The 18,269-nt window shown below is 47.7% G+C and overlaps 1 protein-coding gene across 1 annotated transcript in view; it reads left to right on the top strand.

Moving 5' to 3' along the window:
• Nucleotides 1-18,269, top strand: part of pigg (phosphatidylinositol glycan anchor biosynthesis class G) — a 92,597-nt gene that overhangs the window by 11,384 nt on the left and 62,944 nt on the right. Inside the window, exons 5-6 of the mRNA XM_056440264.1 lie at nucleotides 929-1,067; nucleotides 11,939-12,151. Of these exons, the coding sequence (XP_056296239.1) occupies nucleotides 929-1,067; nucleotides 11,939-12,151 (352 nt within the window). The remainder of the gene's footprint in view (nucleotides 1-928; nucleotides 1,068-11,938; nucleotides 12,152-18,269) is intronic.

Raw genomic sequence — 18,269 nt, 5'->3', positions numbered from 1 at the left:
TCCCTCCTCCTTCTTCTCCTACCTTCTTTTTCTTCTTCTCCCTCCTTCTGTTTCTTCTTCTTTTTCTTCCTCCTCCTTCTTCTACTTTCTCCTCGTCCTTCTTCTTCTTCTTCTTCTTCCAAACACAACAGGGTTGGCTGAGGGACCAATGCCTCCGAGCCTCAGTCCTGACTCAGTGTTCATCATGTTTTAATGACACATTCTGACTGTCAAACCAACAGCATCGATTCACCGGCTCGGCCGCGCGGCTAAATAAACACTTGTGCTGACTTTGGCCTTTTTTCTTATTTGGATGAAGTCGTCCTCGAAGAAACAAACGTTTTATCTAACTCGGCTTCCAACGACAACAAAAAAGCAGAATTGATCTCGGCCTTTTCAGCAGTCATTGCGCTTTCTGTCTTTCAGGCTCTCTATTGATGCAGCGGGCCTGGAAGGAGGCAATTTCCCCATCTTTAATAATAAATGAAGTCTCGTGGTCTTTGATTCGCTCTGTGCGTCGTACAACACCAGAGTCTGTTCAGAGCTTTGTAAATGTGTGGTAAGATTTGGCATTTTGTTTTGTGAACGTCTGCTGTCGTGTTGCGTTCAAAGCCCCCCAACCCCACCCCTCTAGTTGAAAGGGAATCGCTGAGGGAAGAACCGCACGCCATCAAAGCCGGTCGTGCCGCTACCGAGTTTAGTTTCAAGCCTGGAGACGCTGGTGTGCCAGGAAGTGTTTGTCATGACTTCCCTCTCTTGAAGTAATGATTTAACATCAAAGTGAAGCGCTCTCCTGCCCCGGCAGCTGTCATTTAACGCCACTGCTCTGTTTTCCAAACTGCTTGTATTGTTTGAATTATTCACCTCTCGGCTCCGAAGCTTTTGAGGCTCCCCGGTCGGCGTGCGGTCGGGAGTCCATTAACCTCCTGTGTGTGTTTGTCTCTCTCAGGAGGCGGAGGGATCCTTGCCCTACCTGCTGGTGCTGTGCGGAGACCACGGCATGTCGGAGACCGGCAGCCACGGCGGCTCCTCGGAGCTGGAGGTCAACACGCCGCTGGTGCTCATCAGCCCGGCCTTCAAAAGAAAAGGTAAACCCTCTTAACCAGGGGTGTCAAACTCATGTTCACCGTGGGCCACATCAGCATCATGGCCGCCTCTTAACCCTCCTGTCGCCTTCGGGTCAATTTGACCCGATTCAATTTTTAATGTCGGTGTTCTTTCGGGAGTGAACAAACAAACATAAAGTACCTCACACTTAAACTTGGAAAACAATATTAATTCTAATAATTTTCTGGAGATTTTAATAGCTGGGGTCATATTGACCTCAGGGGTAAAATATGCTAGTAAATATAAAGGTAACAGGAGGGTTAAACATTGAATCGGGTCATATTGACCCGAAGGCGACAGGAGGGTGTAATATTTAATCGGGTCAAATTGACCCGAAGGCAACACAAGGGTTAAAGGGCCGGTGTAACTGAAGTAACTGAAGCAGTGTATAAACTACTTCCGAACATATTGTTAAATAACTCTTTGCATTTGATTATTGTTTATTCGAGAGTAGAAATATTGCACACAAGAACATTTCTCTAATATTATAACACAAATCCAGTTAATTTGTAACCTTCAAAATAAAAGCACAGGATATAAAGGTGATCATATGTCTTTCAAGCCACCAGGGGCCGCATAAAATGTTGTGGTGGGACGCATTCGGCCCGCGGGCCCTGTGTTTGACACCTGTGCTCTTAACTGTTGCTCGAAGAAGCCCGAAGGCTGCGGATTTGTCATTTAAATGTAATGGATTCTGATTGGAGGGGGCCAGCGATCCCCACTGAAGCCACTTCCTGTCGACACACCTGTGGCCTGAAGCTTTTAGTTCAGGCCGTCCGAGTTCTGATCCAAATCATGAATTAAACTAAACGGGATTTCTTGGGGATTTGTTTTCTTTCATGCTTACACACACAAACTCTTCCCATTCATTTCGGAGCGAACAGAAAACTCCTGAGCGGAACTTTTTGTCGTGGAGTGACGACTTGAGCGTGAACGTGTGATTGCGATTATTGCTTCTCTCGCTCTCTCAAGAAAAAGTCTATTTTTGATCCTCTGTCGCGCATAGAGCTTTATTTGTATTTATTTATAGATCATTCATGTACAGTTCACGTGAGTGGTTGCTCCAGGATTGGTGGGTTTTTGCTCTCGCTCCTCGCCTCCTGCAGCGCCGACAGCTTGAGTCATCACTCGCATACCAATTTGAACGTTGTGCTTTTTTTCAACTTCTCAAATTCTACCGATCACAGAAGGTCTGGGAAGTAAATGCCCAAAAATCTGTGTTCCCCTCTCTGTGAAATGCATCTAGACTGAACGCCGTTCGTCACTGATGAGGTGGGTTTGTGTGTTTCACTGGAATAGAAGTGAAGAGAGGCTGAGCCGTTTCTTTGGGATCTTGAGTTTGGTTTATATTTTATATTTATATACTTTTTTACACAAAAACAAGGCAACATATTCATCAACATATTGATTAACAGTTCCCTAATCCTGAGTGGTCCTTGGAACTGCATGACATCACTTTTAAATGTGTTAATCCTTTACTGAGGGCCGTGCACTTCAAACCATTGGGGGGAAGAACTAAAACTGAAATATATATATATATATATATAATGTTTTAACTAAAACTGCTCTTACTTGAACAGGAGAAAGTGAGTTCACGTAGGATCCCATAAGACAATTGCTCTCAACCTTTTTTGTGAATTTCTTTTTTCAGCCGAGTACCCCCTGAAAGCATTGTGGGTTTAAATTATTTTTTAATACGCAGCACTTTGCATATCATATATAATATATACAATTCAGTTTATAAACCTACACTTATATTTTATTAAATATTTATTAAACAACTATTTTAAAAGGCTTTTTTTAATGGAGGCTCATTTTTATATATATTTAAAACAAATCTCACGTACCCCCATTTGAGAACCGCTGCCATAAGAAGCTGTTTGAGTAAATTAGTTTGACATGTTGTTGTCGTAGTGGTCTTCGTTCCTTGAGCTTCCTATAGAGGAGACATTCTGAAGCACCTAATAAATCATTTATAAATGATCATTTAGGCTATCAATCTATTGGCCTTTGAGTGCTCTGTAGCCGTAAAGCTATATGGAACAGACTTCATTTAAATACCTCCCGAGGTGTACATGTGTTGACGTGGAAATGTGTCCTATTTAATGCTTCGCTCGGTTCAATCAGGGGCCTCATCCGGCTCCCCGCTTCCTTTTAACACGGCGAGATGGCGAGTCGTGCGCGGAGAGCTCAACTGTCTGTTGTTTTCCATTAGAACCGGCAGCCGCGGATCAGAGTTCATTACCGGGAGCTCGGCCGTTTAATCTGAATGCATCATTCAGAAAAGTAGCCCCCCCCACCCTCTCTCTCTCACGGCAGATCGGCGGAGCATTTAGTCGACGGAGCCGGTGGGATCCCTGAGAGACATGGCCACTTTTTTATCAGACAGTATGGGCAAATAAAAAGCCAGACAGTCATTGTTTACCTCGCTGTGCGTGCAGCCTTTTTCCTTCCAGCCAATAACACAGAATGGATGAGGCCATAACTTCACAGATACGACGCCGGTAACGAATCGCAACGACGTTTTCATGCATTAATGGACAACATTTCCAGCCGAATAACAGGATAAATATGAATGAACTGTGCCGCGCTGCCTCTGAACACTTGTTTAGTTAGCAGATCACAATTTCATTTGATAAAAAGTCTTTAATTTCACAAAAGATTTGAAGTAACTAAAATACTAAAGTGTCACAAAAAAGGTCCATATTTGGGTACAGGTGCGACATTTAACGTCAGCTGTTAGCTGTGTTAACCCCGCTACCTAGACAGGTAACGGCTCCTAACGGCTGCTAACTAGTTGTCCTACTAGCGAAAAGTTAGTGCTCCTCCTTTGTTTTCCCTTTTCTATATCGCAGATGTACGCAAGATATCCATAAGGAATATATACACTACCGTTCAAAAGTTTGGGGTCACTTAGAAATGTCTTTCTTTTTCAAAGAAAAGCACTGTTTTTTCAATAAAGATAACATTTATCAAAAATACACACTATACATTGTTAATGTGGTAAATGACTATTCTAGGTGGAAACGTCTGGTTTCTAATGAAATATCTCCAGAGGTGTATAGAGGCCCATTTCCATCAACTATCACTCCAGTGTTCTAATGGTACATTGTGTTTGCTAATCGCCTTAGAAGACGAATATCTGATTAGAAAACCCTTGTGCAATTATGCTAGCACAGCTGAAAACAGTTATGCTGGTGATATAAGCTATACAACTGGCCTTCCTTTGAGCTTGAAGTTTGAAGAACAAAATTAATACTTCAAATATTAATCATTATTTCTAACCTTGTCAATGTCTTGACTATATTTTATATTCAATTTTCAATTCATTTGATAAATAAAAGTGAGTTTTCATGGAAGACACGAAATTGTCTGGATGACCCCAAACTTTTGAACGGTAGTGTAGATTATTTTTATTAATTTATTTTCTGAGTGTAATGCTGCGTTCACACCAAATACTCGCGTGAGTTTACTCGCTTGACAAGTTGTGGTTCATTCGCGTCATTGGTGCCTTAGAGGGGGCGGGGCTTCTGTGGCTTTACTCCGTGGAAACGGTTATCGTTTCCTTCATCCACCACGGAAGAAATAACCACTAGTTCTGCTTTATACTTGTTGTGGAAATCCCACAAACGACAGAACATCTAACGCCCTCGTGTTTCGGTTCATGACATCACCCGTAGGCTCACGCAGCTCGGGGACTTTCACTCGACCAAAGTTGAAATTCTTCAACTTCATTCGCGCCGCCCGGTGAGAATTCTCGCCAATCGCAACCATTCGCGGCCGTGCATTGACTTTGCATTGGATCTACTCGCACGAAAAATTCACAACGCTTTTGGTGTGAACGCAGCATAAGAAACACTTTGAATTCAATGTTAATGTTGTCGTCGGTGCTCGGTTGAGCAGCGGTCATACACACTTGCATAATATACAATAGTCTCATCTGTGTGTGCATTTCAACAGACGACAGACCAAACTGAAGTTGACCACCTGTGGCTCCTCCTAGTGGCCGGTAACGAGTAGTGAGGAGTCGGCAGTCGGTATAAAAACAGTCAATACTAGAATGGGCACTCGGTAGAGCGCATACCTTCGCATATCACAAGATTGGGCATTGAATTATGAACATTTTGGCATTAGTTGCATGCCAATTGGACAAAAATGTATCGTGCTATGGTAAAAAAAATTGTTTACCTTTCGATGACCTTGACCTTTGACCCGATTGATCCCAAAATCTAATCAAATGGTCCCCGGATAATAACCAATCATCCCACCAAATGTCATGCGATTCAAGAAAATGTTGACCTGTTCATGACCTTTGACCTTTGACCCGATCGATCCCAAAATCTAATCAGCGCCAACTGGGTGTTCAAGATTCAAGATTCAAGATTCAAGATGTTTTATTTGTCACATACACACACAGGGTGTGCAGTGAAATGAAAGTGGCAATGCTCAGCAGGAATGTGCAAGGGCAACAAGTACACACTATTTACAATAAAAAACAACACAATATTTACAGTAAGTGTGTGTGTGTGTGTGTGTGTGTGTGTGTGTGTGTGTGCCTAAGAGGGGCAGTTGTGTGGGTCTATGTGGGGGTCCTGGTGAGGTCGGAGTTCACAGTCCTGATGGCCTGAGGAAAGAAACTCCGTCTCAGTCTCTCTGTTCTTGCAGCGTGACTACGGAGGCGCCTGCCTGACCGCAGCAGCTGAAACAGTCTGTTGTTGGGGTGGTGAGGATCCTTCATGATCCTGCCGGCTCTGGTTCTGCACCTCCTGGTGTACAAGTCCTGCAGGGTGAGGAGTGTAGTTCCAATAGTGCGTTCAGCCGAACGCACTACTCTCTGCAGAGCCTTCCTGTCCTGAGCGGAGCAGTTGCCAAACCAGGCTGTGATGCTTCCTGTCAGGATGCTCTCTACAGCTCCAGAGTAGAAGGACTGAAGGATCCTCTGGGAAACTTTAAATTTCCTCAGCTGCCTGAGGTGGTAGAGGCGCTGCCTTGCCTTTCTCACCAGAGTGTCTGTGTTTGTTGACCATGTCAGATCCTCGGTGATGTGGACTCCCAGGTATTTATACCCGCTCACCCTCTCCACAGTAGTCCCGTTAATCCCCAGTGGTGAGTACGTCCTCTGTTGTTGTGCCCTCCTAAAGTCCACAATCAGCTCCTTAGTTTTGGTGACATTCATGATGAGGCTGTTGTCCTGGCACCAGAGTGACAGATCAGCAACTTCCTCCAGGTAGGCCTTCTCGCCGTTGTCGGAGATCAGGCCCACCACCACTGTGTCATCCGCAAACTTGATGATGGTGTTGAGCTGAACCTGGCCACACAGTCATGTGTGTACAGGGAGTACAGTAGGGGCTGAGGACGCAACCCTGGGGGATCCTGTGTTCAGGGTGAGGGATTTGAGGTGTGTCTGCCCACCCTGACCACCTGTGGCCTGGCGGTCAGGAAGTCCAGGATCCAAGCACACAGGGGGTGTTCAGTCCCAGCTCAATCAGCTTGCCGCCAGTCTGGAGGGACTATGGTGTTGAAAGCTGAACTATAATCAATGAACAGCAGTCTCACATAGCCCCTTCTGGCTGTCCAGATGAGAGAGTGTGGTGTGCAGTACCTGGGAGACAGCATCATCTGTGGATCTGTTTGGGCGATAAGCAAACTGCAGCGGGTCCATGGAGGAAGGGAGGAAGGCGCAGATGTAGTCCTTTATCAGCCTCTCAGCATTTCATGACCACCGAGGTGAGGGCCACCGGTCGGTAGTCATTCATACATGCTGGAGAAGCATTCTTGGGCACAGGGACAATAGTGGATCTCTTGAAGCAGGCGGGACCACGGACTCAGCCAGGGAGAGGTTGAATATTGTGGTGAACACTGGAGCTAGCTGGTTAGCACAGGTCTTCAGTACTCGCCCAGATATGCCATCTGGACCTGCAGCTTTCCTGGTGTTCACCCTCAACAGAGCCCTCCTCACACTGTGCTCGGTCACAGAGAGTGTGTGTTCATCCCCAGCGGTAGAACTCACCTCGGCTACGCTTAACGGTGTTGTTGTTAGCGGCGAGCTAGCGCTGTTGTTGCTAGCCTCAAACCGTGCATAAAATGAGTTCAGGTCGTCCGCTAGGGATGCGCCGGCACTCACCATTGCGCGGGTCTGCTCTGGTAGTCTGTGATAGTCCGTAGCCCCTGCCATAGGCGCCTGGTGTCGCGCTGCTCCATCTGTGATTCCACTCTGTCTCGGTACCTCCTCTTGGCCTCCTTCACCGCCTCCTCAGTCCATAGACCGCTGCCTTGTACTCGCCCATGTTGCCGGATACAAGACCGGAGTTATAGGCAGCAGTACGGGCGTTCACAGCTTCACGGATGGATCTATCAACCCACGGCTTTTGGTTAGGAAAGACCCTAACTTTTACCGTGGGGACGATGGTGTCCGTTAAGCGTTGCTATGAGGCTCATTGCTACTTCCGAACTCGCTGACGCCACTGGAACTGGATTGGATCATGTCCCAGTCGACGACACGCAGAGCGCCCTGTAGCTCAGCCTCTGATTGGTCAGACCACCGCTTCACGTTCCTCGTCACTACCGCTTCCGCGCGATCTTTGCCGGTATCCCGGAAGCAGAAAAATGGCGGCATGGTCTGATTTTCGAACGGAGGAGAGAGACAGCCTTGTAGCCTCTCTTGAATGGCGATAGCAGTGGTCCAACGTTCTTTCCTCTGGTAGCACACGTAATGTGCTGGTGAAAGTTCGCATGACTTTTTAGGTTAGCCTATTAAAGTCCCCAGCCACCACCACAGCCGCCGGGATACTTGTTCTGATGCCGACATAACACATCATGTAGGTCCGATAGTGCTACGCCGGTGTCCGCTTGTGGTGGTATGTAGACGGCTGTGGTGATGACCGAGCTGAACTCCCGGGAAGGTAGAATGGACGGCATGAGATCGCCAGATGTTCCAGGTTCACGAGCAGGAACGAGAAAGAGTCTTAATGTTCTTGGGGTCGCACCACATGTTGTTCGTCATGAAGCAAACCCTCCACCCTTAGATTTACCAGACTCTTCCGCTCTGTCTGCACGGAAAACAGAGAAGGACTCGGTTGGGCATATGACTCGATCCGCACCAGCGGGTCAGCCATGTTTCCGTCAGACAAAAGATATTACAGTCCCTCATATCCCGTTGGAATCTGATCCTTGCCCTAACATCATCCATCTTATTTTCCAGAGACTGGACGTTAGCAAGAAGGATGCTGGGCAGAGGTGGGCGGTGGGCTTGAACTCTCAGTCTGTTCCGAATTCCGCTCCGTTTCCCTCGATGTTTTCGTGCCTCCCGTAGTAGCGGCTCCACTGTTGTTGATGTGGTTCGCTCGTACGATCTCTGCCGGCCACGCTGGATCGATGGAAAAAGTGGACAAAAACCCTTGTTTTGCGCAAAAGTTTATGTCCAAAAGTGTGCTGTGGTCGTATGCTGTTAGTGCCGTTAGTGCCGATGTGTTTGTGGCAAAGAAAACATTAAAAATAAACACAAAAACTAAAAGAGCGCACAATCTCCGCGGAGCTACCTCGACGGCGTCTGGACACAGCCGCGCCATCTTTGTTGAGGGCACTGCACTGGACTGGTTCACCTCCTACCTCACCGACAGAAAACAGTTCATCTCCCTCAATGGTCATACCTCCACCCTTTCCTCTGTCACGCAGGGGGTCCCCCAAGGTTCAGTCCTTGGCCCCCTGCTTTTCATCTGCTACATACTCCCCCTTGGCCAAATTATTCGCAACTTCAACCTGGACTTTCACTGTTATGCCGATGATACACAGATTTACATAAACACAAAATCCACAAAGAACCCACCCCTCTCCCACATTGAAACCTGTATATCCGCAATAAAAACCTGGCTGACCCATAACTTCCTCAAACTTAACTGTGACAAAACTGAACTTCTCCTCATTGGCACTAAATCAACTCTCAACAAGACCGGACCCATCACTCTTACCATTGACGACACAACCATCACCCCCTCCCCCCTGGCTCGCAACCTTGGCTTCATCATGGACCCCACCTCTCATTCGACCCTCATGTTAGCTCCATTATTAAGACCTCCTACTTCCATCTCCGCAACATTGCCAAAATCAGACACTGCCTCTCTCCCACTGCCGCTGAATGCCTCATTCACGCCTTTGTCTCCTCCCGCCTGGACTACTGCAACTCCCTCCTCACGGGCATCACTTCCCGCTCCCTCCATCGACTACAGATGGTACAGAACTCTGCCGCCCGCCTGCTCACTACCACCCGGTTCCGTGATCATATCACTCCTGTCCTCCAATCTCTCCACTGGCTCCCCATCAAAGACCGCATCAACTTTAAAGTGCTTCTCCTCACCTACAAAGCACTTCACTGCCTGGCCCCCCCTTACCTGACTGACCTCCTTCTTCTCCATCGCCCTACCCTAACCCTCCGATCCTCGTCCACTCCCCGCATTGTGCCTCCGTCCAAACTCAAACACTTTGGTGATCGACCCTTCTCCCGAGTTGCACCTGCTCTGGAACTCCCTCCCCAGCCTGTCAGAGACTCACCTTCACTTACCACCTTCAAATCCCGCCTTAAAACCTACCTCTTCTCCCGAGCGTATGACCTCCCCTACCCTTAACCACCTCCTCTCCCCCACCCCTCCGCTTTGCTTCTATTTTTCCCTGACTACTGTGTTTTGTTGTTTTGTTCTATTTTGTCTCTATATGTTGCCCATTCTTGTCTGTTCTTTTGCTTTGCATTTTCTGTCAGCGTCTTTGGGTCATTGAAAAGCGCTTTACAAATATAATGAATTATTATTATTATTATTATTAAATGGTCCCCGGATAATAAACAATCATCCCACCAAATTTCATGCGATTCGGTTCAATACTTTTTGTGTTCTGCGAAAGATTTTGACCTGTTCATGACCTTGACCTTTGACCCGATCGATCCCAAAATCTAATCAACTGGTCCCCGGATAATAAACAATCATCCCACCAAATTGCATGCGATTCGGTTCAATACTTTTTGAGTTTTGCGAATAACACGCATACAAATAAATAAATAAATAAATACACGGCGATCAAAACATAACCTTCCGGCATTTTCAATGCGAAGGTAAAAATGTCCAAAAGGGGGATAAACAACCGCAAGAGGCTCTTGAGCACACGGTCATAAACGATTTGGCTGACGGGGTCCGGCATTATGTGAGATTAGCCGTGGACAGCCGGAAAGACTCAGAGATGCGCAACCTAACGCACCCACACAGCCGAATACATAACCTCCTGGCGCATGTACTCATCACAGCAATGTAATATCCACAGTTCATGTGTCTCCATCAATCATCGTAGACATTATAAGTCCGAGACAGTCATAAAACACACACACACACACAATCATTTATTAGAATTAGTGCACACAGAATAATGTGGGGAAAAATAAATAACGTCCGATAATCATAATAAGCCTTTTAGACTTGTATTATAAATTATTGATTGGACCCAAATTATGGAGTGTGTGTCTCGGTGCCGTGGAAGTAGAGCCGGCGTTAAGGAGCTGCACACTTGGTGCATACGGCTCCCTCGTCGGCTGCAGCTCGCTCCTCTATGAATCAGCATTCTGTGTGTGTGTGTCATGTTTCACTGAGTTATGACGCATCTGTTCCCAACAGCATGCGTCATATGTTCCGTGGAAGGTAGGACGGTGAGAGTCGGCATCGCTCCGACGGCGTTGGCTCCGATGTGAGCGAGAACGCGCGCGGTCAACGATCCGGCTGGCGGAGATAAACGAACCGATAATTGTATGAAAATATTTCACTTTGAAAAGATTGCTCCGTGGACTTTGCTCATCCGTGTAATCACTGCAGCTGGAGCAGATTTAAACGAGCCCCTCGTCGTGAATCGCCCCATACAGCAAAGTCCTCGTCTCGGTTTAAAAACCACGTCGGATAATTCGCCCGGCCGATTGTCATTGAGTCCAATTTAGCGAAATTAGCTCGGATGTAATGGTGCAACAAACTGGAACCCAAAAGCATGACGCTGAGACAGGAGGTAACACAGGTGAGGTGTCTTTACTGGGCACAGGCAGGGTCAACACCGGGAGATCAGTCCAAATAAGGGGTCAGGCAGAGAAGCAAAGGTCAAGGAAGGCCGATCAGAATAAAGACTAGCGTGAGAACCAGGTGAAGGGGATGAAGGAAGATCAGGCCGGGTCTGAAATGACACGAGAGTTCATTCAACCAGCAAACAGAATGAAAACAACCGATATGACGGGGAAGTTGTGACATCACAGCGCTGGGGCTCCTCCCATCCTTTGGTCCCACGCGTGTGATCCCCGTCGTTCACATTTTTGGATATATTTGCACCGCTACAGTTCATCATTGCATCCTTAAAGAACTTCCCTCAGACCCATTTGGGGAGTGACTCCACTCTCTCCTTGTGTTCTCCAAACCTCTCCGCAGGAAGCCGAGCGTCGCCGCGTCTCAAGGAACCGTCTGTTCGGACGAGCTTTGACTCATTGTTGTGCTTTCCTGTTCGGGTACAGGTTCTGTGTTGGAATTCAAAAGGAACATCGCAGTGATTCTAATCGGCAAAGATTTTTAAAGGATGAGTCCACTGGCAGTTCGAGGGGGCATTTGAATCTACTTCTTGGAATGCAAAGAGGAAGAAGTTAATTTTTACATTCAGGTCCAACAGATTCCTTTCTATGTAGGCTGGTGTTCAAAGGAAGGTTAGAAACAACACAGCGAGACACAGACTCCACCTCGATAAAAAGGCTCACATGTCACATGTTCCCCATCATGTACCAGGTGTGCAGTGGATCCTCACGCGTGTGTGTGTGTGTGTGTTTTTTCTTTCCTTGTGGTGTCAGTGGGAATGGAGAAGCCCGGCGTGGTGGAGCAGGTGGACCTGACTCCGACACTGGCCCTGGGCCTCGGCCTGCCCATCTCTCAAAACAGCGTGGGCCGCATCATCCCGGGCGTCATGGAGGACAGCTCGCTCCGAGACCAGCTCCGCTTCCTGCATCTCAACGGCCACCAGCTCAGCTGCCTGCTCAAAGACAGCACGCCCGACTACGAGAAAGGTGGGTTCACGAATTCGCCGAGTCCGACCTCCCGGACTCGTCAGAGCTCGGTAAGCCGGGACCCCGTCTGGAGGGGAGTCTCATCACCATGCGGTGTGTAGTTCAAGAGGCCGATTGCTCTCGGAAGCTAAATTTGACAAACAACCACAAACCAAAAGGCAGTTCTATTTTCGTCTCCGAATACTTTTAGCCTACTTTAGCTGTTTTTTTTGTTTGTTTTTTACAGTCAATAGCTTTACGTTTTTTGTTCACCAACAACATCAGCCGTTGACGATGTAAAAAAACAAAAACAAAGCCTCCGTTATGTCCACTGCCAAACTGCACACAGGCAGTTAGCGACCAGCCGGTCGTCAAAGTGCAGCATTGTGCTGCTAAGGAGAGAGATGTGTCCATCAGGAGTCGTTGGAGACAAAAAACAGAGCAAAAACGAGAATGGGCACTCGGTAGAGCGCATACCTTCGCATATCACAAGATTGGGCATTGAATTATGAACATTTTGGCATTAGTTGCATGCCAATTGGACAAAAATGTATCGTGCTATGGTAAAAAAAAGATGTTGACCTTTCCATGACCTTGACCTTAACCTTTGACCCGATTGATCCCAAAATCTAATCAAATGGTCCCCGGATAATAACCAATCATCCCACCAAATTTCATGCGATTCAAGAAGATTTTGACCTGTTCATGACCTTTGACCTTGACCTTTGACCCAATCGATCCCAAAATCTAATCAACTGGCCCCCGGATAATAACCAATCATCCCACCAAATTTCATGCGATTCGGTTGAATACTTTTTGAGTTCTGCGAATAACACGCATACAAATAAATAAATAAATAATAAATAAATAAATAAATACACGGCGATCAAAACATTACCTTCCGCATTTTCAATGCGAAGGTAAAGAAAGCTAACATTACTGTGTGTGTGTGTGTGTGTGTGTGTGTGTGTGTGTGTGTGTGTGTGTGTGTGTGTGTGTGTGTGTGTGTGTGTGTGTGTGTGTGTGTGTGTGTGTGTGTGTGTGTGTGTGTGTGTGTGCGTGCATGGGGTACTTTAGGAAGCTCTAAACCTACCTGCTCTCCAAGCACGTCGATGTGTTTGTCTTCGGGCCTACAGGCATTTTTAAGATCAGAATCAGAATCAGAATCAGAAACAGGTTTATTGCCAAAGAATGAATGTTTTCACAAACAAACGAGGAATTTTTTTTGGTGGAAGGTGCAACATTTGGACATGACAAACAACAATCAACGCAAGGAGGGAGGAGGAGTGGGAGGAAGAGGGAGGAGGAGGAAGAGGAAGGAGCGGGAAGAAGGAGGAGAGAGGAAGGTGGAAGAAGAGGTGGTAGTCCTGGGGGTGACAGTCAGTCAGTCCCGGGGTCCATTGATGAGCCCGACCGCCGTCGGAAAAAGCTATTGGTGTGGCGGGAGGTCGTGGTCATGATGGACGCAGCCTCCTCCCGAGGGAGGGACTCGAACAGGAGTGTCCAGGGTGGGAGGGTCGGCGACAATCTTTCTGGCCCGCTTCAGTGACCTGGAAGTGAACAGGACCTGGAGGAAGGCAGATTGCAGCCGATAACCCTCTCGGCCGAGCGGATGATGCTCTGCAGCCTGCGCTTGTCTTTGGCTGTGGCTGCAGGGTGCCAGACGGTGATGGAGGAGCAGATGATGGACTCAACGATGGCCGTGTAGAACTGTACCATCATCTTCCCTGGCAGGTTGAATTTCCTCAGCTGCCTCAGGAAGAACATCCTCTGCTGGGCCTTCTTGGAGATGGAGCCGATGTTCAGCTCCCACTTGAGGTCCTGGGAGATGATGGAGCCCAGGAAGCGGTAGGACTCCACAGCGTCGACGGGGGAGTCACACAGGATGAGAGGGGCGGGTGGGGCTGCATTCCTCCTGAAATCCACAACCATCTCCACTGTCTTCAGAGCGTTGAGCTCCAGGTTGTTCTGGCTGCACCAAGTCACCAGGTGGTCAGTCTCCCACCTGTAGGCGGTCTCGCCCCGCCAGAGATGAGTCCAATGAGGGTGGTGTCATCCGCGAACTTTAGGAGCTTGACGGACTGGTGACTGGAGGTGCAGCTGTTGGTGTACAGGGAGAACAGCAGAGCCGAGAGAACACAGCCTTGGGGAACCCGTGCTGGTGGTCCGGGAGCCTGAGACGTGTTTCCCCAGCCTCACGTGCTGCTTCCTGTCGGTCAGGAAGTCTGTGATCCACCTGCAGGTGGAGTCGGGCACGTGCAGCTGGGAGAGCTTGTCCTGCAACAGGGACGGGATGATGGAATTGAAGGCAGAGCTGAAGTCCACAAACAGGATCCTGGCGTAGGTTCCTCGGGAGTCCAGATGCTGGAGGATGTAGTGAAGGGCCATGTTGACTGCATCGCCTGCAGACCTGTTGGCTCTGTAGGAGAACTGCAGGGGTCCAGGAGTGGGTCGGTGATGGTCTTGAGGTGTGACAGGACCAAGCGTTCAAGGACTTCATGACCACAGAGGTCAGGGCGACGGGCCTGTAGTCATTGAGTCCTGTGATCTTGGGTTTTTGGGACGGGATGATGGTGGAGGCCTTGAAGCAGGCTGGAACGTGGCATGTCTCCAGGAGGTGTTGAAGATGTCGGTGAACACCGGAGACAGCTGGTCCGCACAGTGCTTCAGGGTGGAGGGGAGACGGAGTCCGGGCCCGCTGCTTTGCGGGGTTCTGCTTTTAAACAGCCTGTTGACTGCTCTCTCCAGGATGACGAGGGCGTCGCTGAGTTGATGGAGGGTGCTCCAGAGGTGTGAGCCCCTGATGGGCTGGGGAGGGTGGGCTGATGGTCTGTGGCTTGTTGGTGGGGCTGTGGGGATGGTCTCAGGACTGCTCCATTGTCTTTCAAAGCGGCAGTAGAACTCATTTAGCCCACCTGCCAGAAGCACATTGTTCATGGAGTGGGGTGATTTGGGCTTGTAGTTGGTGATCTGCCTGAGCCCTCTCCAGACAGAAGCAGAGTCGTTTGCTGAGAGCTGCTGTTGCAGTTTCTCAGAGTACAGTCGTTAGCATCTCTCACCGCCTTGCTAAACCTGTATTTGGACTCTGTGTACAGGTCCTTGTCCCCACTCCTGAATGCCTGGTCCTTCTGCAGTCTTAGCTTCCTGAGCTCCGCTGTGAACCAGGGTTTGTCGTTGTTATAACTCACCCTGGAGCTGGATGGAATACAGCTGTCCTCACAGAAGCTGATGTAGGAAGTTACAGCCTCTGTGTACTCATCCAGGCTGTTGGTAGCAGTCCTGAAGACATCCCAGTCAGTACAGTCAAAGCACGCCCAGATCCTCCAGAGCCTCACTGGTCCACTTCTTGAACTTCCTCACCACAGGTTTGCAGAGCTTTAGTCTCTGCCTGTATGAGGGAATCAGATGAACCATGACGTGGTCAGAGTTTCCCAGTGCAGCTCGAGGGACGGCGTGATAGGCCCTGCTGATTGTTGTGTAGCAGTGGTCCAGAATGCTCTTCTCTCTGGTAGGGCATTTAATTAACTGTCTATATTTAGGAGTTCGTGGCTGAGGTTTCCTTTGTTAAAATCCCGAGTACAATAACTAAAGAGTCCGGGAAGGTCCGCCCACACGCCGTATCTGTTCAGCGAGTGTCTGTTGTGCCTCGTTCACGTTCCCGCGCGGCATGTAAACTCCGCCAGGATGAATGAAGCGAACTCACGTGGGGAGTAGAAGGGTTTGCAGTGGATGATAAAGATACCAGGTCCGGCGAACAGTGCTGTAGGACCACCGTTACGCCGTTGCACCAGCCGTTGTTGAGGTAAAAGCAGATTCCTCCACCCTTTTTTACCGGAGAGCTCCGTGACCCGGTCCGCCGAACAGCTGGAAGCCAGCGAGCTGGAGCGCAGAGTCTGGTATCGAGCCACTAAGCCATGATTCCGTGAAACACAGAACGGAGGATGAGGAGAAGTCTCTGTCTCTCCCACCAGCAGCTGGAGTTCGTCCAGTTTGTTGCACAGTGAGCGGACGTTGAGAGAAATATGCCCGGCAGCGCTGTACGAGATCCCGTTTCCGTAGGCATAAGCGCTCCCGAACGCTTCCCTCTCCGCCGGCGTTTCACCACGTGGGCGAAGGTGAGCACACCTTTTACGAAAATGTCCAGTAACTCCACAGAAGTTAAAAACGTTGGAAGTAAATCCGCTGGAGTTGTTCCCCTGATGTTCAAGAGCTCTTCTCTGGTGAAAGAGCTCTGGGAATCCCAGCAGAAAACAGTATTTAAAACGAAAACAATAAAAAACATCGCGCACCAACACACCGAGGCGACCTTTCGCGGCGCCATCAGATGTCCTATTTCTTGGTACCTCGAGTTGTCGAACCCGAAGCTGAATTTGTGAGACGACTGTGCGTCACGCTGTGTTTTAATAAAGTGCGTTGAACGGCCACAAAACTGCAAATATTGCTTTTTCAGAACTTGATTTTAAAAGGGAACTACTTCTTTTCACGTTTAAAAAAAAAAAACCTCTTCCACACTGGCAGCACATTTCCACTCTATTTTGGGTGCCCTGGTTTCCATAGTGATGGGATGAAATGGAAATGATTTCAGCAGACCTACATTTGGATGTGTTGATTTTTTTTAAATAATTTTTTTTCTCCCTGAATCTGTACAACGTGGGTAATCATGAAGCTGTTGTGCAGTAAGAAATGTAATGGTTGTCACTAGGATGATATTTTAGGTCACCCGGCTGTTGGGGTCAAAGGTCGCCTCCTTGTCTGGAAAGAAATGTGTCAAATGTGTTTCATCAGGGTGACAAAAAGTATTTATATATATATATATTTACAATGCCAAGAAATTGGAGTGTGACGCAATTGTATATATTAAGAGTTTTTCATTATCGTGCAATCTTTTCGCAATCACTCATGAATGTGACATTTCCAAAGTTCAACTCGGCGCAAGGTTTTAAAATAAGCATCTTGCTCTGCCTCCGCATCTCTCTGCCAAGTCCTCTGCCTTGTTTCTGTTTGTTTATGTCACAGATGTAATCCGCTCCGGTAATCACAATGACATCAAGATTTGCAATAACTTTTATCCAAAGTTAAAGTAATTAAAGTCAGCTCACTCTCCCAAATGGGAGCTCTTTGCAATTTGCTCTCGACTCCTACTCCTCTTCCACAAGCTGATAAATATGACCCAATATATACACCCCCCCCCCCACCACCACCCACCCTAATGGATATCCTAATTACATATGAGTCTGTTTATGGATGTATCTCCTTTATGGGCTTATTTATTTAAGAACTTTCTTTTATTTAAAAAAAAATACGGGGCGCATCAGCAGGGCCTCAGAGGAGGCATCAGACCCAGCCAGGTCCGATGGACCCTATGAGACGTGGAGTCACAAGGACTCCGTGGTGGAAGCGGAGTTAATAATGTGTGATGGAGAGATGGAAATGCATCCATAAGGAGAGAGAGAAGAGGAGAGAGGTGCTCATCCTTAAACGTCCCCCAGCAGCCTATCAGCCTATAGCAGCATCTCTAGGGGCGGGACCAGGTGAACCTGATTCAGCCCTAACTATAAGACTATTAAAGAGGAAAGTCTTCAGTCTACTCGACATGAGGGGACTGTGTCTGCAGGTGGAAGCTGGTTCCATAAAAGAGGAGTTTGAGAACTGACGGCTCTGCTCCCATCCTACTTTTTAAGACTCTAGGAACCACCAATGTTCTTTGACCCAAAGGCATTATTATTGTGTTCTCTACACATGTTTTTGTTCTTCTTGTCGTCCGTATCTTTAATTATGTTCCCATATTGCTCCGTTGGTTATTTTTCTTTCCATCCGTTACTGAATCTTAACTTCGTTGCAGAGTCATAACTGAATACATTATGCCACCTTGTTTAACCTGCAGCCTTAAATGTCTCACCTGGACCCAAATATGGACCTTCAGTTAAAAAAAGAACAATTGTGACACTTTAGTATTTTAGTTACTTCAAACCTTTTGTGAAATTATGGACTTTTTATCAAATGAAATAGTGATCTGCCTCACATCTCCCAAAGCCAATTATTGAGTTTGATACAAGACTCTCTTCCTCCCCAGACAAACGGACTAAAGATTTTTTTTTTTTTAAGTAATACATGAGTCTTTGTAACACATTTGTTTTAA

The sequence above is a fragment of the Pseudoliparis swirei genome, chromosome 19, assembly GCF_029220125.1.
Source record: "Pseudoliparis swirei isolate HS2019 ecotype Mariana Trench chromosome 19, NWPU_hadal_v1, whole genome shotgun sequence".
Lineage (NCBI taxonomy): Eukaryota > Metazoa > Chordata > Actinopteri > Perciformes > Liparidae > Pseudoliparis > Pseudoliparis swirei.
This window is presented reverse-complemented; position numbering and strand designations above follow the sequence as displayed.